General features: G+C 35.2%; 1 protein-coding gene across 3 annotated transcripts in view; it reads left to right on the top strand.

Annotated features, from left to right (window-relative positions):
* LOC126735863 (probable E3 ubiquitin-protein ligase HERC1) overlaps nt 1–23,702 on the top strand; it is a 111,986-nt gene that overhangs the window by 46,056 nt on the left and 42,228 nt on the right. For all 3 annotated transcript variants that reach the window (XM_050439953.1, XM_050439952.1, XM_050439951.1), the window contains 4 exons: nt 11,101–11,211; nt 13,008–13,442; nt 19,828–20,173; nt 20,228–20,359. In XM_050439953.1, the coding sequence (XP_050295910.1) occupies nt 11,101–11,211; nt 13,008–13,442; nt 19,828–20,173; nt 20,228–20,359 (1,024 nt within the window). The remainder of the gene's footprint in view (nt 1–11,100; nt 11,212–13,007; nt 13,443–19,827; nt 20,174–20,227; nt 20,360–23,702) is intronic.

The raw sequence follows: 23,702 nt of genomic DNA, 5'->3' as shown, positions 1-23,702 counted from the left end.
ATTTTAATTTATAGTGTTGTATTTTATTCTTTGTGTTTTTTAAAATTGGAAAGTATAGTTTTCTAGGAACTAACATAGTATAGTATGTATAATTTTTTTTTAATAAAAGAAGTTTTGACTGAAAATGGCTACTATGTTCCATTGAAAAAACAGCACACACAAAAATAATTATTGGGGGACTCTCCGAAAAAACACAATATAAAATGGGCATCAAAAATGCCATATCTCGACTATCATTAAAGCTACGACCTTGCGGATAGTCTCGTTGGATTCAGAACGACGAAACTAAGACAAAACTAAGATAAAACCGTTGGAATTTTCCCGGTAACTCCCATAGAAGCCGAGATATCGGCCTTCAAAGTTTGGTTTTTTTCATTTTTCGGGTATACCCCCCCGTTTGGATTTTTTCAGAATTTTTTTTTTTTCGAATTTGAACTAACTATACCAGCGGATTGTTCTCATCAAGTAGATCACGAAAATACCGGGTTATAAGGAAATCCGAGCAGAACTAAGAAATCGAGTATTTTTTCGACCTCGTTTTTGAGGCCAAAAATGGGCATCAAAAATGCCATATCTCGGCTACCGTAAAAGCTACGACTTTGCGGATGGTCTCGTTGGATTCAGAACGACGAAACTAAGATAAAACCGTTGGAATTTTCCCGGTAACTCCCATAGAAGCCGAGATATCGGCCTTCAAAGTTTGGGTTTTTTCATTTCTCATGTATACCCCCCCGTTTGGATTTTTTTCAGAAAATTTTTTTTTTTTCGAATTCGAACTAACTATACCAGCGGATTGTTCTCATCAAGTAGATCACGAAAATACCGGGTTATAAGGGAATCCGAGCAGAACTAAGAAATCGAGTATTTTTTCGACCTCGTTTTTGAGGCCAAAAATGGGCATCAAAAATGCCATATCTCGGCTACCGTAAAAGCTACGACTTTGCGGATGGTCTCGTTGGATTCAGAACGACGAAACTAAGATAAAACCGTTGGAATTTTTCCGGTAGCTCCCATAGAAGCCGAGATATCGGCCTTCAAAGTTTGGTTTTTTTCATTTTTCGGGTATACCCCCCCGTTTGGATTTTTTTCAGAATTTTTTTTTTTTTTCGAATTCGAACTAACTATACCAGCGGATTGTTCTCATCAAGTAGATCACGAAAATACCGGGTTATAAGGGAATCCGAGCAGAACTAAGAAATCGAGTATTTTTTCGACCTCGTTTTTGAGGCCAAAAATGGGCATCAAAAATGCCATATCTCGGCTATCGTAAAAGCTACGACCTTGCGGATGGTCTCGTTGGATTCAGAACGACGAAACTAAGATAAAACCGTTGGAATTTTCCCGGTAACTCCCATAGAAGCCGAGATATCGGCCTTCAAAGTTTGGGTTTTTTCATTTCTCATGTATACCCCCCCGTTTGGATTTTTTTCAGAAAAATTTTTTTTTTTCGAATTCGAACTAACTATACCAGCGGATTGTTCTCATCAAGTAGATCACGAAAATACCGGGTTATAAGGGAATCCGAGCAGAACTAAGAAATCGAGTATTTTTTAGACCTCGTTTTTGAGGCCAAAAATGGGCATCAAAAATGCCATATCTCGGCTACCGTAAAAGCTACAACTTTGCGGATGGTCTCGTTGGATTCAGAACGACGAAACTAAGATAAAAGCGTGGGAATTTTCCCGGTAACTCCCATAGAAGCCGAGATATCGGCCTTCAAAGTTTGGGTTTTTTCATTTCTCATGTATACCCCCCCGTTTGGATTTTTTTCAGAAATTTTTTTTTTTCGAATTCGAACTAACTATACCAGCGGATTGTTCTCATTAAGTAGATCACGAAAATACCGGGTTATAAGGGAATCCGAGCAGAACTAAGAAATCGAGTATTTTTTAGACCTCGTTTTTGAGGCCAAAAATGGGCATCAAAAATGCCATATCTCGGCTACCGTAAAAGCTACAACTTTGCGGATGGTCTCGTTGGATTCAGAACGACGAAACTAAGATAAAAGCGTGGGAATTTTCCCGGTAACTCCCATAGAAGCCGAGATATCGGCCTTCAAAGTTTGGGTTTTTTCATTTCTCATGTATACCCCCCCGTTTGGATTTTTTTCAGAAATTTTTTTTTTTCGAATTCGAACTAACTATACCAGCGGATTGTTCTCATCAAGTAGATCACGAAAATACCGGGTTATAAGGGAATCCGAGCAGAACTAAGAAATCGAGTATTTTTTAGACCTCGTTTTTGAGGCCAAAAATGGGCATCAAAAATGCCATATCTCGGCTACCGTAAAAGCTACAACTTTGCGGATGGTCTCGTTGGATTCAGAACGACGAAACTAAGACAAAACCGTTGGAATTTTCCCGGTAACTCCCATAGAAGCCGAGATATCGTCCTTCAAAGTTTGGGTTTTTTCATTTCTCATGTATACCCCCCCGTTTGGATTTTTTTCAGAAATTTTTTTTTTTCGAATTCGAACTAACTATACCAGCGGATTGTTCTCATCAAGTAGATCACGAAAATACCGGGTTATAAGGGAATCCGAGCAGAACTAAGAAATCGAGTATTTTTTAGACCTCGTTTTTGAGGCCAAAAATGGGCATCAAAAATGCCATATCTCGGCTACCGTAAAAGCTACAACTTTGCGGATGGTCTCGTTGGATTCAGAACGACGAAACTAAGACAAAACCGTTGGAATTTTCCCGGTAACTCCCATAGAAGCCGAGATATCGTCCTTCAAAGTTTGGGTTTTTTCATTTCTCATGTATACCCCCCCGTTTGGATTTTTTTCAGAAATTTTTTTTTTTCGAATTCGAACTAACTATACTAGCGGATTGTTCTCATCAAGTAGATCACGAAAATACCGGGTTATAAGGGAATCCGAGCAGAACTAAGAAATCGAGTATTTTTTAGACCTCGTTTTTGAGGCCAAAAATGGGCATCAAAAATGCCATATCTCGGCTACCGTAAAAGCTACAACTTTGCGGATGGTCTCGTTGGATTCAGAACGACGAAACTAAGACAAAACCGTTGGAATTTTCCCGGTAACTCCCATAGAAGCCGAGATATCGTCCTTCAAAGTTTGGGTTTTTTCATTTCTCATGTATACCCCCCCGTTTGGATTTTTTTCAGAAAATTTTTTTTTTTTCGAATTCGAACTAACTATACCAGCGGATTGTTCTCATCAAGTAGATCACGAAAATACCGGGTTATAAGGGAATCCGAGCAGAACTAAGAAATCGAGTATTTTTTCGACCTCGTTTTTGAGGCCAAAAATGGGCATCAAAAATGCCATATCTCGGCTACCGTAAAAGCTACGACTTTACGGATGGTCTCGTTGGATTCAGAACGACGAAACTAAGATAAAACCGTTGGAATTTTCCCGGTAACTCCCATAGAAGCCGAGATATCGGCCTTCAAAGTTTGGGTTTTTTCATTTCTCATGTATACCCCCCCGTTTGGATTTTTTTCAGAAGAAATTTTTTTTTTCGAATTCGAACTAACTATACCAGCGGATTGTTCTCATCAAGTAGATCACGAAAATACCGGGTTATAAGGGAATCCGAGCAGAACTAAGAAATCGAGTATTTTTTAGACCTCGTTTTTGAGGCCAAAAATGGGCATCAAAAATGCCATATCTCGGCTACCGTAAAAGCTACGACTTTGCGGATGGTCTCGTTGGATTCAGAACGACGAAACTAAGATAAAACCGTTGGAATTTTTCCGGTAGCTCCCATAGAAGCCGAGATATCGGCCTTCAAAGTTTGGTTTTTTTCATTTTTCGGGTATACCCCCCCGTTTGGATTTTTTTCAGAATTTTTTTTTTTTTTCGAATTCGAACTAACTATACCAGCGGATTGTTCTCATCAAGTAGATCACGAAAATACCGGGTTATAAGGGAATCCGAGCAGAACTAAGAAATCGAGTATTTTTTCGACCTCGTTTTTGAGGCCAAAAATGGGCATCAAAAATGCCATATCTCGGCTATCGTAAAAGCTACGACCTTGCGGATGGTCTCGTTGGATTCAGAACGACGAAACTAAGATAAAACCGTTGGAATTTTCCCGGTAACTCCCATAGAAGCCGAGATATCGGCCTTCAAAGTTTGGGTTTTTTCATTTCTCATGTATACCCCCCCGTTTGGATTTTTTTCAGAAAAATTTTTTTTTTTCGAATTCGAACTAACTATACCAGCGGATTGTTCTCATCAAGTAGATCACGAAAATACCGGGTTATAAGGGAATCCGAGCAGAACTGAGAAATCGAGTATTTTTTAGACCTCGTTTTTGAGGCCAAAAATGGGCATCAAAAATGCCATATCTCGGCTACCGTAAAAGCTACAACTTTGCGGATGGTCTCGTTGGATTCAGAACGACGAAACTAAGATAAAAGCGTGGGAATTTTCCCGGTAACTCCCATAGAAGCCGAGATATCGGCCTTCAAAGTTTGGGTTTTTTCATTTCTCATGTATACCCCCCCGTTTGGATTTTTTTCAGAAATTTTTTTTTTTCGAATTCGAACTAACTATACCAGCGGATTGTTCTCATCAAGTAGATCACGAAAATACCGGGTTATAAGGGAATCCGAGCAGAACTAAGAAATCGAGTATTTTTTAGACCTCGTTTTTGAGGCCAAAAATGGGCATCAAAAATGCCATATCTCGGCTACCGTAAAAGCTACAACTTTGCGGATGGTCTCGTTGGATTCAGAACGACGAAACTAAGACAAAACCGTTGGAATTTTCCCGGTAACTCCCATAGAAGCCGAGATATCGTCCTTCAAAGTTTGGGTTTTTTCATTTCTCATGTATACCCCCCCGTTTGGATTTTTTTCAGAAATTTTTTTTTTTCGAATTCGAACTAACTATACCAGCGGTTTGTTCTCATCAAGTAGATCACGAAAATACCGGGTTATAAGGGAATCCGAGCAGAACTAAGAAATCGAGTATTTTTTAGACCTCGTTTTTGAGGCCAAAAATGGGCATCAAAAATGCCATATCTCGGCTACCGTAAAAGCTACAACTTTGCGGATGGTCTCGTTGGATTCAGAACGACGAAACTAAGACAAAACCGTTGGAATTTTCCCGGTAACTCCCATAGAAGCCGAGATATCGTCCTTCAAAGTTTGGGTTTTTTCATTTCTCATGTATACCCCCCCGTTTGGATTTTTTTCAGAAAAATTTTTTTTTTTCGAATTCGAACTAACTATACCAGCGGATTGTTCTCATCAAGTAGATCACGAAAATACCGGGTTATAAGGGAATCCGAGCAGAACTAAGAAATCGAGTATTTTTTCGACCTCGTTTTTGAGGCCAAAAATGGGCATCAAAAATGCCATATCTCGGCTACCGTAAAAGCTACGACTTTACGGATGGTCTCGTTGGATTCAGAACGACGAAACTAAGATAAAACCGTTGGAATTTTCCCGGTAACTCCCATAGAAGCCGAGATATCGGCCTTCAAAGTTTGGGTTTTTTCATTTCTCATGTATACCCCCCCGTTTGGATTTTTTTCAGAAAAAATTTTTTTTTTCGAATTCGAACTAACTATACCAGCGGATTGTTCTCATCAAGTAGATCACGAAAATACCGGGTTATAAGGGAATCCGAGCAGAACTAAGAAATCGAGTATTTTTTCGACCTCGTTTTTGAGGCCAAAAATGGGCATCAAAAATGCCATATCTCGGCTACCGTAAAAGCTACGACTTTGCGGATGGTCTCGTTGGATTCAGAACGACGAAACTAAGATAAAACCGTTGGAATTTTTCCGGTAGCTCCCATAGAAGCCGAGATATCGGCCTTCAAAGTTTGGTTTTTTTCATTTTTCGGGTATACCCCCCGTTTGGATTTTTTTCAGAATTTTTTTTTTTTTTCGAATTCGAACTAACTATACCAGCGGATTGTTCTCATCAAGTAGATCACGAAAATACCGGGTTATAAGGGAATCCGAGCAGAACTAAGAAATCGAGTATTTTTTAGACCTCGTTTTTGAGGCCAAAAATGGGCATCAAAAATGCCATATCTCGGCTACCGTAAAAGCTACAACTTTGCGGATGGTCTCGTTGGATTCAGAACGACGAAACTAAGATAAAAGCGTGGGAATTTTCCCGGTAACTCCCATAGAAGCCGAGATATCGGCCTTCAAAGTTTGGGTTTTTTCATTTCTCATGTATACCCCCCCGTTTGGATTTTTTTCAGAAATTTTTTTTTTTCGAATTCGAACTAACTATACCAGCGGATTGTTCTCATCAAGTAGATCACGAAAATACCGGGTTATAAGGGAATCCGAGCAGAACTAAGAAATCGAGTATTTTTTAGACCTCGTTTTTGAGGCCAAAAATGGGCATCAAAAATGCCATATCTCGGCTACCGTAAAAGCTACAACTTTGCGGATGGTCTCGTTGGATTCAGAACGACGAAACTAAGACAAAACCGTTGGAATTTTCCCGGTAACTCCCATAGAAGCCGAGATATCGGCCTTCAAAGTTTGGGTTTTTTCATTTCTCATGTATACCCCCCCGTTTGGATTTTTTTTAGAAAAATTTTTTTTTTTCGAATTCGAACTAACTATACCAGCGGATTGTTCTCATCAAGTAGATCACGAAAATACCGGGTTATAAGGGAATCCGAGCAGAACTAAGAAATCGAGTATTTTTTCGACCTCGTTTTTGAGGCCAAAAATGGGCATCAAAAATGCCATATCTCGGCTATCGTAAAAGCTACGACCTTGCGGATAGTCTCGTTGGATTCAGAACGACGAAACTAAGACAAAACCGTTGGAATTTTCCCGGTAACTCCCATAGAAGCCGAGATATCGGCCTTCAAAGTTTGGGTTTTTTCATTTCTCATGTATACCCCCCCGTTTGGATTTTTTTTAGAAAAATTTTTTTTTTTCGAATTCGAACTAACTATACCAGCGGATTGTTCTCATCAAGTAGATCACGAAAATACCGGGTTATAAGGGAATCCGAGCAGAACTAAGAAATCGAGTATTTTTTCGACCTCGTTTTTGAGGCCAAAAATGGGCATCAAAAATGCCATATCTCGGCTACCGTAAAAGCTACAACTTTGCGGATGGTCTCGTTGGATTCAGAACGACGAAACTAAGACAAAACCGTTGGAATTTTCCCGGTAACTCCCATAGAAGCCGAGATATCGGCCTTCAAAGTTTGGGTTTTTTCATTTCTCATGTATACCCCCCCGTTTGGATTTTTTTTAGAAAAATTTTTTTTTTTCGAATTCGAACTAACTATACCAGCGGATTGTTCTCATCAAGTAGATCACGAAAATACCGGGTTATAAGGGAATCCGAGCAGAACTAAGAAATCGAGTATTTTTTAGACCTCGTTTTTGAGGCCAAAAATGGGCATCAAAAATGCCATATCTCGGCTACCGTAAAAGCTACAACTTTGCGGATGGTCTCGTTGGATTCAGAACGACGAAACTAAGACAAAACCGTTGGAATTTTCCCGGTAACTCCCATAGAAGCCGAGATATCGGCCTTCAAAGTTTGGGTTTTTTCATTTCTCATGTATACCCCCCCGTTTGGATTTTTTTTAGAAAAATTTTTTTTTTTCGAATTCGAACTAACTATACCAGCGGATTGTTCTCATCAAGTAGATCACGAAAATACCGGGTTATAAGGGAATCCGAGCAGAACTAAGAAATCGAGTATTTTTTCGACCTCGTTTTTGAGGCCAAAAATGGGCATCAAAAATGCCATATCTCGGCTACCGTAAAAGCTACGACTTTGCGGATGGTCTCGTTGGATTCAGAACGACGAAACTAAGATAAAACCGTTGGAATTTTCCCGGTAACTCCCATAGAAGCCGAGATATCGGCCTTCAAAGTTTGGGTTTTTTCATTTCTCATGTATACCCCCCCGTTTGGATTTTTTTCAGAAAAATTTTTTTTTTTCGAATTCGAACTAACTATACCAGCGGATTGTTCTCATCAAGTAGATCACGAAAATACCGGGTTATAAGGGAATCCGAGCAGAACTAAGAAATCGAGTATTTTTTCGACCTCGTTTTTGAGGCCAAAAATGGGCATCAAAAATGCCATATCTCGGCTACCGCAAAAGCTACGACTTTGCGGATGGTCTCGTTGGATTCAGAACGACGAAACTAAGATAAAACCGTTGGAATTTTCCCGGTAACTCCCATAGAAGCCGAGATATCGGCCTTCAAAGTTTGGGTTTTTTCATTTCTCATGTATACTCCCCCGTTTGGATTTTTTTCAGAAAAAATTTTTTTTTTCGAATTCGAACTAACTATACCAGCGGATTGTTCTCATCAAGTAGATTACGAAAATACCGGGTTATAAGGGAATCCGAGCAGAACTAAGAAATCGAGTATTTTTTCGACCTCGTTTTTGAGGCCAAAAATGGGCATCAAAAATGCCATATCTCGGCTACCGTAAAAGCTACGACTTTGCGGATGGTCTCGTTGGATTCAGAACGACGAAACTAAGATAAAACCGTTGGAATTTTCCCGGTAACTCCCATAGAAGCCGAGATATCGGCCTTCAAAGTTTGGGTTTTTTTATTTCTCATGTATACCCCCTCGTTTGGATTTTTTTCAGAAAATTTTTTTTTTTCGAATTCGAACTAACTATACGAGCGGATTGTTCTCATCAAGTAGATCACGAAAATACCGGGTTATAAGGGAATCCGAGCAGAACTAAGAAATCGAGTATTTTTTCGACCTCGTTTTTGAGGCCAAAAATGGGCATCAAAAATGCCATATCTCGGCTACCGTAAAAGCTACGACCTTGCGGATAGTCTCGTTGGATTCAGAACGACGAAACTAAGACAAAAGCGTTGGAATTTTCCCGGTAACTCCCATAGAAGCCGAGATATCGGCCTTCAAAGTTTGGTTTTTTTCATTTTTCGGGTATACCCCCCCGTTTGGATTTTTTCAGAAATTTTTTTTTTTTCGAATTCGAACTAACTATACCAGCGGATTGTTCTCATCAAGTAGATCACGAAAATACCGGGTTATAAGGAAATCCGAGCAGAACTAAGAAATCGAGTATTTTTTCGACCTCGTTTTTGAGGCCAAAAATGGGCATCAAAAATGCCATATCTCGGCTATCGTAAAAGCTACGACCTTGCGGATAGTCTCGTTGGATTCAGAACGACGAAACTAAGATAAAACCGTTGGAATTTTTCCGGTAGCTCCCATAGAAGCCGAGATATCGGCCTTCAAAGTTTGGTTTTTTTCATTTTTCGGGTATACCCCCACTTTTGGATTTTTTCAGAAATTTTTTTTTTTTTCGAATTCGAACTAACTATACCAGCGGATTGTTCTCATCAAGTAGATCACGAAAATACCGGGTTATAAGGAAATCCGAGCAGAACTAAGAAATCGAGTATTTTTTCGACCTCGTTTTTGAGGCCAAAAATGGGCATCAAAAATGCCATATCTCGGCTATCGTAAAAGCTACGACCTTGCGGATAGTCTCGTTGGATTCAGAACGACGAGACTAAGACAAAAGCGTTGGAATTTTCCCGGTAACTCCCATAGAAGCCGAGATATCGGCCTTCAAAGTTTGGTTTTTTTCATTTTTCGGGTATACCCCCACTTTTGGATTTTTTCAGAAATTTTTTTTTTTTTCGAATTCGAACTAACTATACCAGCGGATTGTTCTCATCAAGTAGATCACGAAAATACCGGGTTATAAGGAAATCCGAGCAGAACTAAGAAATCGAGTATTTTTTCGACCTCGTTTTTGAGGCCAAAAATGGGCATCAAAAATGCCATATCTCGGCTATCGTAAAAGCTACGACCTTGCGGATAGTCTCGTTGGATTCAGAACGACGAAACTAAGATAAAACCGTTGGAATTTTTCCGGTAGCTCCCATAGAAGCCGAGATATCGGCCTTCAAAGTTTGGTTTTTTTCATTTTTCGGGTATACCCCCACTTTTGGATTTTTTCAGAAATTTTTTTTTTTTTCGAATTCGAACTAACTATACCAGCGGATTGTTCTCATGAAGTAGATCACGAAAATACCGGGTTATAAGGAAATCCGAGCAGAACTAAGAAATCGAGTATTTTTTCGACCTCGTTTTTGAGGCCAAAAATGGGCATCAAAAATGCCATATCTCGGCTATCGTAAAAGCTACGACCTTGCGGATAGTCTCGTTGGATTCAGAACGACGAAACTAAGACAAAAGCGTTGGAATTTTCCCGGTAACTCCCATAGAAGCCGAGATATCGGCCTTCAAAGTTTGGTTTTTTTCATTTTTCGGGTATACCCCCCCGTTTGGATTTTTTTCAGAAAATTTTTTTTTTTCGAATTCGAACTAACTATACCAGCGGATTGTTCTCATCAAGTAGATCACGAAAATACCGGGTTATAAGGGAATCCGAGCAGAACTAAGAAATCGAGTATTTTTTCGACCTCGTTTTTGAGGCCAAAAATGGGCATCAAAAATGCCATATCTCGGCTATCGTAAAAGCTACGACCTTGCGGATGGTCTCGTTGAATTCAGAACGACGAAACTAAAACAAAACCGTTGGAATTTTCTCGATAGCTCCCATAGAAGCCGAGATATTGGCCTTCTAAATTTGGGTTTTTTCATCATTTTTGGATCATTTCATTTCGCAAAACCGTGATGCGTTGAAAAAACCAAAGTTATCCCGATGTATACAAGCAAAGGCGATAACCAGGACTGCAATAATTACAGACCTGTTTGACTTTTATATGTATTTTTAAATATAATAGAAAAGCAATCTATGATAGGTTACTTTACCAGATACCTAACTAAAAGATTGACGGTAAAGATGTATTGTATATTGTTTTGTAAGCAATATAATGCAATAGATTGACAAAAGCCACCTTGTAAGTTCCGTTTTTTTTTTTATGTCAAAAGCCTTAGACATGATAGACCATAACCTATTTTTAACCAGAATTGAAGAATATGGGTTCGAGTGGTATGTGACATATTGTGCATATTTTAACGTTAATAATTGTAGGTCTAATGAGGCCCTATTACGACGAAACATATGTGATCAGAAAATTAAATTTTGATGCTGTAGATTTTGAAGTTTTGATTTTTTTTTTTTTAGAATAGGATATTTTTTTCAATATGTTTCTTTAGGGGTAACAACGGTTAATGTGCAATGGGAGCACGACTATGGCGTCTCGGATGTGGCCATTAGCAATTTGGAGCCGATGGAACCCGAGCCGTTTAATACGAGCAAATTTGCCGGTAAATATTTGTTTTTGTAATATATGGTGTTTTCTAAAAAAGAAATTTCAGAGGGTGGTTCAATTCGCATGAAAATAATAAATGCAAATATTATTCATAAAATTATTTTATAAAGTTGAATAAAAAATAAAAAATTGTTAATATCATCGTTGTTGATAACGTACGTACATTTTATGCTCTGCAGTTTTAGGTAGTTCAATTTGTTGGTAAAAAGATGAACATTTAATTACTTATAGTTCGCGAATATACGAGTCTAGTGATTGCGTTTGTTTTTAATTTTTTATAATGAATCTATACCAACACGCAAAAACTGCCATGTAGTGTAGGTAAGAATGCCTCACATATTACTTGTGTACACAAGTTTCTCGATGTTGCCAATTAGATTGCAATGGATTACCATGGACATTTGTTGAATGTGTCTCAAACTATTAACATTCAAAACTTTTAGTTTGTGATCACGTTCAGATCTCAGGTCATGCCTTGCCTCTATTACTGTCCCTTTGGAAACCCTTAAGTTCGGTATCGAAAAACATTACTCAGGCATTTTGGAGTTTCAAATTCAATTGTTGCTCTTTTTCAATCGTACCTGCGTGGGTGTAGTCTGTTTATTGCATTGTATTGTGCTTAATCTAGCCCTTATAACGCTGGTTCCTGTGTTGCCTTGGGCCACTATTGTTTAATTAATTTAGTAATAGTATTGATGATAAAGTCAATTGTGATTTTTTTATTTACGCAGATGTTATAAAATTATTAACACGGATTCATGGGACTTCAAAATAATCTTAATTTGAATGGCAATATGTGCCTTGATAATGTTTTACAGTTAAATCTAATGATATGGCTTTCAATTACATTGTAAATCAAAATACGATACGAGCGAGTTATTTTAGGGATCTTGGCGTTTGTTTGGACTTTTGTCCTTTTCTCTACATAGAGATAGTATATCTTTATGACTTTAAGAATGTAGAAGCTGTGAAAGTAATTGACTTTTCATAAGTGGGCTCACGGTTGGAGCACGCTTCGGTGGTTTGGTCTAGGCTATGTTGTTCACATTCATAATTTAGAGCGGGTTCAGAGGAGATTCTTTAAATATTGATGGCATAATTGTGATCGAGTGTACCAACCTCAGAATTGTTTATATGAAGATTTATTTCGAATATTTAATGCTTGTTCTCTCGTAGAACATTTTTTTCTGCTTTTATATAATTTTTTTCACAATGACATAGATTGCTCATAGTTATTATCAAAATGGGAAATTGGGGTTCCCCGACTTAGTAATAGACATCATATTCTTTTTTATCTGTCTACCTCAAACGTCTGTTAATATTGTGTTCTTGATCACTAGGATCAGTTAGTCTTGTGTGCGTTCCTTTATTTTGGTTTTGTTTCCTGTGTTTTTTATTATTTCTTTTAACTCACTTAAATAAAGTTATACCTAATATTAAGCGGTAATTAATTTTGTCTTCGCTATTAACGTTTAGATTTTAAAACATTTTATGTTAGGTTTTTTTATTTTCATTTACATTATCCTTTTATTTAAGTTGCTTTTTCATTATATACTTGTGTATTTCCTGCCTGGTAGATGGGTCTGTTTGACCTGGAAGCCCGAAATTGTTAAATAAATAAATTAATGTCATATATACTTTAAGACATCCACATTAGAGTATTAATAATAAACTTCGACTTTCTGCATCTCACAAACGAAGTCATAGCCTGACGAATCCTCCCCATTAAGTTAAGGAAAAAACATTGCCAAAGAGTGTGTGACACATTTAAATAATCGTGATAATTTCCAGGTCTTACAACCGCCATTCTCCATCAACTGACGAGACTATCGGGTCTAACCGATGAACTTCCGTTTCCCATGCCTGACGAAGAAGAGATGTTACTCTTGACACGTAAAAAATCCAACGTTGGAGACACTGTACAACATTCAAACTCTGATTCTCAATTGAACAATGGAAGAGGAGCTCGACAGGACTCTCCGAGAACCGTGGAGCATCTCACCGACGAACTGGTGTCGAATATCATGAACGAAGTGACGAGAATCGCGAGTAGCAGAAGCGAAACCGTTTTAAGGGACGAACCGAACGCGGACGCGATGAAGAAAATCCTGGAGGTGGACGTGAGGGAGGACGAGGAACAGTCGATGTTGGAGAGGAAATGCGCCGCGGTAGAAGAGAAGTTTGTTAAGTTGGCGTTTATCCAGTTTTCTGCTTTGAAGACGATGGGTAAGGCCCTAAGAGTGTTTCATACTAGTGAAATGCTACTTAATCAAGTGCAAAAAAAAATCAATGAAAACTTATTTTTGGATAATCAATTTATAGTTGCATATGTACTTTAAAAAAGCAATTTTGTCATACCCTCTTTAAAAATGTGAAAAAAAAATTTTTTGCGTAAAGAGCATCTTACGCAAAAAATTTTTTCTTTCTTCACAGATAAACAAAAAAGTGTTTAGCGTATTTTGTCGAAAAAAGTACAGTAACGAAGTTATTGGCATTTTTTGGCTTTTACCACCTAGTGGTTGGAGACATTTGAAACTATGGCCAAATCAAATATTTTTTTTGCTATACGGAATTATTCACAGCATACGACACGGAATATTATGACTAAACTAAAGGGTAAAAAAATAATAAACAAAAAAAAATTAAGAAATTATCAGAGGCGTTACAGAACTATTTTTTTAAATTATTTTCATGACATAGCTGTTTCAAAGTGCAGAAACATATCAAAATTATATTTTTTAAATGGAACACCCTGTATATTTTTTGTTTTTCTACGTACTTAGGTAGGTTTTATTAAGGTTTACCCAGCCTACACATTAAATTTTTCGAAATATTTTGTGTTTTGTGAAAGTACTGTTACAATTCAATTAAATATTCCCTAACATGTGTTTTCTATTTTTTTCGCCGTATTTGCATTGAGGAGCATTAAGCTATTAAATTTTAAATTTCATTTTTAAAATAGTTACTATCTTAAGCATTACGTTGAAAAATTAGGTTTAAATTTTTAGCTTACAAGCCTTTATACTTACTTATAGCCTTTACAAGGCAATAAGTTGCTTAATTTAAATGGAACACGCTGCATTTTATATCACCAATAAAAGTTACCATGAATTCTTTTTCGAATTTAATAACGACTTCCTATACCTAAAGCTTCTAATTTTTATAAAAAATAGCAATATTTAAAATGTTTCGTAGTTTCATTTTTCATCAAATTTCATAGTTTCTATTATTTTCTTGTCATTTTTTTTATTGTTTTATTCATTGAAAAATAGGTCTTATAAGTTAATTAAAAACGGAATAAAATTACTTTAGGTAATTAATAATAAATAAATAAATAAATAATGTCTTTATTAAGAATAATAACACTATTACATTATTAAATCTAATAGGGCGAATTCTAGCCTTAAATTATACACGCATTTATTAGATGTCTATAAGAAAAATTAAATAAATACAAATGCGTCCTCCTATACATATAATTATTACTACAATCCACTAAAAGTTGAACAATGAATTTTATAATGTGCAATGTAAAACTGTAATCTTAGTCCAACTGGAAAAAAAACTTTCTATACATTTTGATAAAACAACAACATATTCTTCATATTTTTTCGGAAAATTGAGATTTAGAAATATGAAAATAATTATAAAAAAAATTATATAATAACACAGCTACGAACGAAAAACTTCTCTGAAATAATGCAGTAGTATGTTGTGGCATAATTAACTTATTTGTAACTCTCAAAGAGCGCTGATGGGTCTTATACCTAAATAATAATTTAGATCTTAACTATAAAGGCAAGCTTGTTTCTAAAATTTTATAAATAAACATTAAAAGAAGATACTTAAATTATAATTCTCGACACTCAACTCTTGTATCTTTAATCAAATGTGGTCAAATTTCTTGAGTCCATAAATAAATCGACGGCAGTTATTTTGCATCCTTTGAAGCCTGATTTTTTCAACCTGAGTAAGACATGGGTAAAAGAGAATTAAACCGTAAGTCAATTTTGATAAAAAATATGTAATAATAATAAATAATAAATCGTCTTTATTTAACAAACCCTGCAAGTTACAGCATTTGCCTGAACAGGCGAAGATTAGCTAAAAGCTACTCTTTATCTCTTAACTTATCCAGTTTAAAAAAAAATAAATAAACTACAATTAATACTACTTTAAAGTAAAACATATGTTCCATCAGCTAAGTAACGATTAAATAAATTAACCGAGAACAACCAATCATTGCTGTTCCAAGAATAGTTCTTTATAGAATCTTCGATAAAAATAAATGGTAAAATGAAAATTTGGCCTGAAACGATTAAATAGAATGACAGCTTGATAGGTGAAAGAACGTTCAAACATTGATGTAGTATGACGTGGCATTGAAAGTATATTATACCTTATATTACGACTATGAACCTCAGTTCTGTAAATCATCTTTTCACACAAAGACACAGGTGTGCGTGTTTTAAATAGGCGATATAAAAATACTAATAAATACAACTTAAATATATTCACAATTTTTAGCCATTTATGTTGTAGTATAGATAGATATATATATAAGATTATTAATAGAACGACAACATGTGTTTTAAATACGCTGCAAGCGATTTTGCGTTATTCTATCTAGACATGGGTAATACACAATTATACAATAATTAATGGGAGACATAACCAAGGATTCAGAAAGCTTTTTTTTTGTTTTGTAATTTAAAATACTTTTATTTGCATAAAGCATTCGCAAGCGTAAATAACATGTTTGTAATAACATATTGCAGTGATCCCTAAATCTGAGAGATGTGTCAACAATGAGACCCAAAATTTTTACGTGATTTGAAAAAGTGAGAGTAGTATTATTAAGCGTAATATTAAGTGTATTTTCTATGTTATGCCGTTGATTGCGACACGCAAACAATAGAACTTTAGTTTTAATAGGGTTAATCTGCAAATTATGTCCACTGAAGAAATTCATTATCTGCTCCAAATCAAAATTAATGGAGTCTGCTGCAAGCTGAACATTATGTGGATTAAATAGGTGAAGAACCTGAGTATCGTCCGCATACAGGTAAACGTCCGAGTTTAAGGCTACGTTAGGAAGATCAGAGGTATACATTAGGAACAAAAGTGGCCCCAATATAGATCCCTGCGGTATCCCGGAAACTATTATTTTTGATTCAGATATGTGTCACATAATTTTTTACGCACTTTAAAGTTCAAAATATGTTAATGCCTAGGCATAATGAATATTCTAATAGTAAAATGAGAGATATGATTTGCACCTCAAATAAATTTTAAGTAACATCTATGTTCAAATAGAAGGCACCCGAATCGAAGTATTTTTCAAAGATTATATAGTCGACTAGGAGAAACAGGGTCTTTTCGCCCTCAAATTCGTCCTAAGACAGTATCTGTCGATCAAGAAGAACACATTTTAGTGAATACAAGACATTTGGCAAATACTACTCATGAAAAAAAACCGTAGTTTAAGAAATTTTACACACTGAAAAACTATATCCTTACTATTTCCATCGTTCCATATTTTTTATCAACTGATTTACGAAACCAGGCTTCAGTTTTGTCAATTTAATAATGATCCCACATTTATTAACAAAATCCTTTTGACGAACGAAGCGATCTTCACCAGACTAGGTGTGTTTATTGGCAAAATAATCGTACGTGGGAACTGGAAAATCCACACTTAACCAGAGAACGCCACCCATATAATGGATGATTTTAGTATTGGACCTTTTGAGTTACCCGCAAGGCTTAACGGTAACCAGTATTTGCAGTTTTTACAAAATGATTTGCCAGATCTACTCGATTATATTTCTTTCAATTTACGACAGAACATGTAGTATGTCAAAGTCAAAGAAGTTTATTACCAAAAACATAGTTATAAATATAATTAGCTACATGAGAAAAAAAATTGACAATTTTTGGCAAAAGGAACTACTTCGCGATTATATAAAACCGATAGCGCAATTTGCGTGAAACAGGCCTTGAAAACATAATTAATAAACAAAAAAAAAAATCCTAAATAATCCAAAGCAATTTGGCTGGCATGCGACGGAAAGCAACAAGAATAGACAAAAGAGAACCAGAAAAGAAAGATTGAACAGGCCAGCTTATCTTTGGTCTTAGTTGATTTTGCAGTTTATACTACTATGTATCTACTACTAGTCATACTACTAGGCATCTCGTTGGGAGTCGAGAAGAATTTAACCTTGGTGTAAAATTTATTAAGTGACAAATCTTTAATATTATTTGGCAAGTTATTCCACATTATAACTCCGACAACCGAAGTTACTTGTTCTATGTTGAGGTATCCTAAAATTTCCAACATTACGAGTATTGTGTAAATGCGAGAGAGTTATTTAAATAAGGGGGTTGACCCGACTTCATTATTTTATATATAAAGGCATATATGTGTAATTTTCTTCTCCTTTCCATATTTAAAATAGAATTTATGTTTAAATAAGGTGTGATATGCTCCCGATAGGTAGAAACTATAAGAAAATCTTATACAGCTATTTTGCAATTTTTGTATAGATCTAGAAAGCTCAGATGTTATAGAATTAGAATATACGATATCACCGTAGTCGAGTAAGGAGAGAATAAGGCTATTGCAGAGATAATATTTGGTTTTACTCTTTAAGACATTTTTAAATCTGTACAGATTTCTAAGACGCATATAGCCTATATTTAATTTGTTCTTAATGTGTGTCTCAAAACAAAAGTTAGAATCTAAAGTCAATCCTAATATTTTCACTTCATTGACAACTGGAATTTTTTCTCCATTAATCTCAATATTTATACTTTCATATAAGTCTCTCAGAATTCCTGACTTACAGCCATATAAAATGATGTTAGATTTAGCAGGGTTAATTTTTAAGTTATGCTAATTGGAATAACTAACTATGTTTAGTATATCCGATTTAATTTTTTGCTCAGAAATATTAAAATTTAAAAAATTTAATGGCATGTATATCTGAGAATCATCAGCATATTGTTGTTATTTACAATGTTCAATACAGTTATGCATATCCGCAACATAAATCGAAAATATAAGAGGTCCCAATAAGGAGCCCTGAGGAACACCAACTTCCAAGTCAAGATACCTTGAGTGCTCCAAACTTCCATTGTTGGTTTTTAACAATAGTATGTGGAACTCCACCGCGTTATTAATTTGTAGTTTTCTTTAGATGATTGTCTTTCAGATGGTTGTCTCATAATTGGTTTGAGCCTGGCTGTGAATTTCCATAGGCTCCGCATAGCCTGGATCTTAATCCTTTGGATTTTCTCTTTTGGGGTTATAAAGTATATAAAAAAATTTATGATGTCATCAATGTTATCAGGAATAAACAAGTAACTTTATTCCAAGTAAAGTACTATTTAGTGAAAGAATTATGAAAATGCGTGGAAGTGAATGGTGAACATTTTGCGCATGTGTTAATGTGATGTTTTCTATTATTTTATTCATTATTAATGTTATCTCAATTTAGTGTTGAAACAATTTTTTTTACTGTGCAACAGAACGTTTAAATGCATATATTTCGAAAATGCTTTGTGTAACCGAAATAAATATAGTACACCTTCTTTTCTTAAAAGTCATTATTTTATCAGTTACTTTAATTAAAAAAAAAGAATAAAACGGTACTAGTAAGAAAGTTATGGCATTAAACAGCGTGTAAATATGATGTAACTAGCGTCCTCTACATTTTATGTCAAACTATAAAAATAAATCTCATAAAATTTTAACAACCTGTATCGTAATTATCAACAACAATTTACTAAGGAATATTTCGCTCAATATCGATATTTTCACGAGTTTAACCTAGAATTGCTTTTTGGCGCATCTATTACCGGCCACCACTCAAGAACTCATCCATCATAGATACTTCCCTAAAAAAACTCCTCCACTATTAAACTTTAAGCGTTTTTCCCTCCCTAGCAATAACAAATTGTCTTATCCGTATTTTGAATCTGCTTTTATTTTCACCATTCGCTATTCGCTAAAGTTATTATTTTTAAAACATTTCTGAAATAAATATCTTTTTAATAGGTTTATTGCTTTTTTGCAAGAAATAAAATAATTTTTTCTTCTAGGCTTGCCTTCCTTCTAATAAATATAAATTATATAGATCTGAAAATCAATATTCTAATATTTATTTAGCCGATATTATATTATTTATTTATTAGGCCAAAATATTAGAATTCATTATCCGATGACGAGAATGAAATTTATACGAAAATTAAGATTTATTATGCAAAATCAGATTAAGATAAATATTAACAATTTAGACATACAGATTAGTTTATTTTGAATATTGGTATTTGGATAGGATTTATTTCTTGGGAAATGGACTGTAGAAGTAGTATGCATAGAGTGAATACTGCATATTTATCATATATGAGCAGAGTCTAGAGACAAGAAAATGTTATATTGAAACCCCATGTGATTAACGGATTGACTTAAATTAACATTTGAAAACCGGTATACTCACAGCTCTTATTTCTTATACAATTTTCTTATATTATTTAAGATCAGTAGGCCCTAGACAATCATTATCTTATTTAAATTTATTATTTAAACGCCTAAACCTTATTTCAGCCGCCTTCCTGATGACGTCCACCTTCACCGAACTATTCCTGATAAACAACCAAAAATCGGCCGAGGAGACGGACTGTATCCGCGAAATCATGTATTACATCGTCGAAAAAAGCACCGAACAGTGTAAACTGAAAAACATCATCAGTTTGGCGGACACCGAACGCGCCATGACGGTCCTCCACATGAACCACTTGAAAAATAAGGGAAAATGCGACCCGGACAACGCGAACACGCCGATGTTCGAGAGCATGTTAAGTCCGGGAAACGAATCGACTAATAGGGGTAGCGAGAGTTCGGTTAATCAACCCGGATGTAGTACCTCCACCCAAGAAATGCCCACGATAAGGTACTGATTAATGGGAAATTTTAAGGGGTCTTATTATTTTCGTGCATTTTTTAGTCGGGGATTGAAGAGGCACAGATTGAGACTGATGCCTCCACCTTCGGCGCTCACTATTCAGGCCTCGGGGCAGTTCGGAGGTGGCCGAACGGTTTCTTCGGGGTCTAGTCCGAACACGGCCAATCCTAGCAGGTAAATTTAGTTGTTGTCTTCTAATAATAATAATAATAGAGGTTTATTTGCAAGAATAAAAATATAACAGATGTAAAGAGGAATACATATTTTACAGTCTTTCAGATCATAACATAATATATGAAGATTTCAACAAGGCATGGAGTCATATACCTAAAAAAATAAATCTTTTTAATACCGGTATCAATAACCATTTAATCCGTGGATTACAAATAGCAGCAAACTTTTAATAAAGGAAGAGATAAATCACGTCGGCGTAATTATGTTAAAAATAGAACAGGGGCATATTGAAATATTAAAAACTTTACCAAACATGCAATAATACTCGAAAAATAAGTTACTTCAACCAAATGACACAAAAAATCGGCACTATGGTCCGTCATTTTGGGCTGCAGCATAATGGCTAAATCCTGTAAACATTCCTGATAATCATGAAATACAGGACCTTGAAAAATTACATAACTATTCTATAACTTCAAATAACACAGGCACAATAGTATCACCAGAAAAAAAACATACTTTGAATAAAATATTCAGGAAAATTTTGGGCTAAATAGGTCTGAGTTATCATTTAATCTTATAGGTAAACAAACTGTCAAAGACTTAATAATAAAATTAAAAAACAAAGGCGATCGGAGAAGATAATATTTCTATTAAATATCTTAAAATCTGTTTTCCTTAGTATATAATGGCTTTAATTAACATAATTAACTGTACAGGGTGTTTCTTAACCTATACGCATAAACTTGGGAAATTATTGCTGACGGTAAATAATGACTAATAGTGAAAAAAAATTAGTAAAATAGTTTTAGTTACGGAGATAAACGACTTATTAATTTAAATTTAAAAAAAAATGTAAATTCTCCAAAATAAATGTTTATTTAACTATTATAGTAACTGTTCGAAGTTATTTCCATGACTTTCAATACATAATTGAGCACGCCTAATCCAAGAGTTGCAGACAGCAGCTAATCTAGGTTGTAGTCGAATTGCCTCGGCGGCAACAAATATCCGATTTCTTAATTCTTGTTCATTGTCAACTTCGGTTACATACACTAGAGATTTTAGGTGGCCCCAAAAATAAAAGTCAAGCGGATTAAGGTCGGATGATCGAGGAGGCCATCCAATTGGACACACCTCGGCCTATCCATCGTTCGGGGCACATTCGATCCAAATGCCGTCGCACTGGTCGCGCAAAATGTGGTGGAGCACCATCGTGAAGAAACCACACATTCTGCCTAATGTGAAGAGGGACTTCTTCAAGAACTACCGGCAAATTTTGTCGCGCAAGAATTGTAAATAAAGAGCACCAGTTAGACGATTATCAAAAATGAAAGGGCCAATAAGTATTCCGTTTACAATTCCAGCCCACACATTTACTGAAAATCGTTGTTGAAAGTTTGTTCGCCGAATGGCATGCGGATTTTCAACTGCCCAAAAATGCGTGTTGCGAAAATTGTGAATTCCATTGCGTGTGAAAATTGCTTTATCCGTAGCTAAAATGTTCCTGGTAAAGTTTGGGTTTAACTGCTGCTGATGTAACAACCACTCGCAAAAGTTTACTCGAGGCGCATGATCCCTTGGAAGTAAAGCTTGTACCCTTTGGACGTGAAATGGATACAGTAATTCATGCCTTAAAATTCGCCAAACTGTGACTGGTGATAATCCAAATTGCGTTGCAATTTTTCTAGTGCTTATATCAGGATGCTCTTCGATGATATCTAAAATCAAATTCTCCAGATTTAAAATGCGCCTAGGTCTAATAGCTCCACCATGTTTCCCTGGCCTCGGCCGCAAATTTCCAGTTTCTCTACCCCGCTGAACCACACGCAAAAAAGCTTCACGCGATGGATGATACCTATCAGGAAACCTTTGTGCATAAAGATTAGCTGCAGCCATACTGTTTTGTCTTGATTCCCCGTATGCCAGTAACATGTCCATTAGTTCCTTATTTGAAAAATTATGCGGCATAATTTTAATAAAAAACGAAATACGACCACAACTGTATCAACTGATAGCAAAGTAGGTACTACTAAACATAATAAACATCATCCGGACTTGTTTACTTCTTAATTTGAAAACAAAATTCCACCTGATAAAGTTATTACATTTTTGTGAAAAAAAAAGAATTATCTCAGAAACTAAAAATATTTTACTTAATTTTTTTGTCACTATTAGTCATTATTTATCATTAGCAATAATTTCCCAAGTTTATGCGTATAGATTAAGAAACATCCTGTATAATAAAGAAAACAACCATAATAAAACCTATAGTCAAAAATAATGAACCAAAGTATAAACACGGCAGGAGACCAATAAATATATTATTATCCATTTCAAAAGTAATTAATTAATAGCAAATAAATAGTTGAATTTGTGGAAAAATATAATTTAATTCCAGATTGCCAGTCCCGTCGTAGAAACACATCTTTAGCAGAACTATCCGCCTTGTTAAAATTACAGATGATATTTAAAGAAATTAAGAAAATTAAAATTTTGCATATCTTACGCTTGTTGACCTCAAAGCCTTCGACACCATGGATTATTTGATACCTTTTCGTTAAATTTAATTGATCTCTGCTGTGTGGTTATTAAAAATTAGCATAAAAAAATAATTTCACAATAAAATATAATTTCACTACGATAATAAAAGGTGTACTTCAAGACTCAATACTGTCATCGCTTCTTTTTTCAATATATGTCGCGGATATGAATAAATCACTTAATTTCTTCTAAATTTTAACAACATTCAACAATCGGAACTTAATATGACGACAGACATACACAGTTTAAAAATTAATGCCTCAAAATCTAAAGTTTTAATCTTTCATTCAAATCCTTATGCAAAATGAATTATAAATATTAAGATTGGAGACGAGCGAGTACTCTTTTCCGATAAAGTAAAACACTTAGCAATTTTAATAGATAGTTAAAATTTAAAAGTCACTTAGATACAAAATTAGCAATAGCGTATTTAAGATTAAAAAGTGACTCGCACCTAAAAAGATATCGGTTAAATATTTTCTCTGTAAATCTCATTATTTCTTTATTTGACTATGGATTTCCAATAAATATCGTAAGAAAAGCTGCAAAATTCATAACACCTTAAAACTATTGCATATAATTGTTTTAATCGTCATATAAATATATAATCATCATGTAAAAGTTCATTGCATACAAAACTATTAAAAAAAAACCTCCTTGTTGTTTTTTGTGACCCAAAAATCTTTTATGCTTCTTGCTAAGTGTGTTGGATCTGGGGTCAAATAAAAAAACAGTCATTAGTTGGTTTCACTTCTTTTCAGACTGAAAGGAAAAGACCGTTGTATATTATAAGTATTTT

This window comes from Anthonomus grandis, chromosome 5 (assembly GCF_022605725.1).
Source record: "Anthonomus grandis grandis chromosome 5, icAntGran1.3, whole genome shotgun sequence".
NCBI classification, from domain to species: domain Eukaryota; kingdom Metazoa; phylum Arthropoda; class Insecta; order Coleoptera; family Curculionidae; genus Anthonomus; species Anthonomus grandis.
The sequence above is the reverse complement of the archived record's forward strand: the minus strand, read 5'-3'. Positions and strand labels throughout refer to the sequence as shown.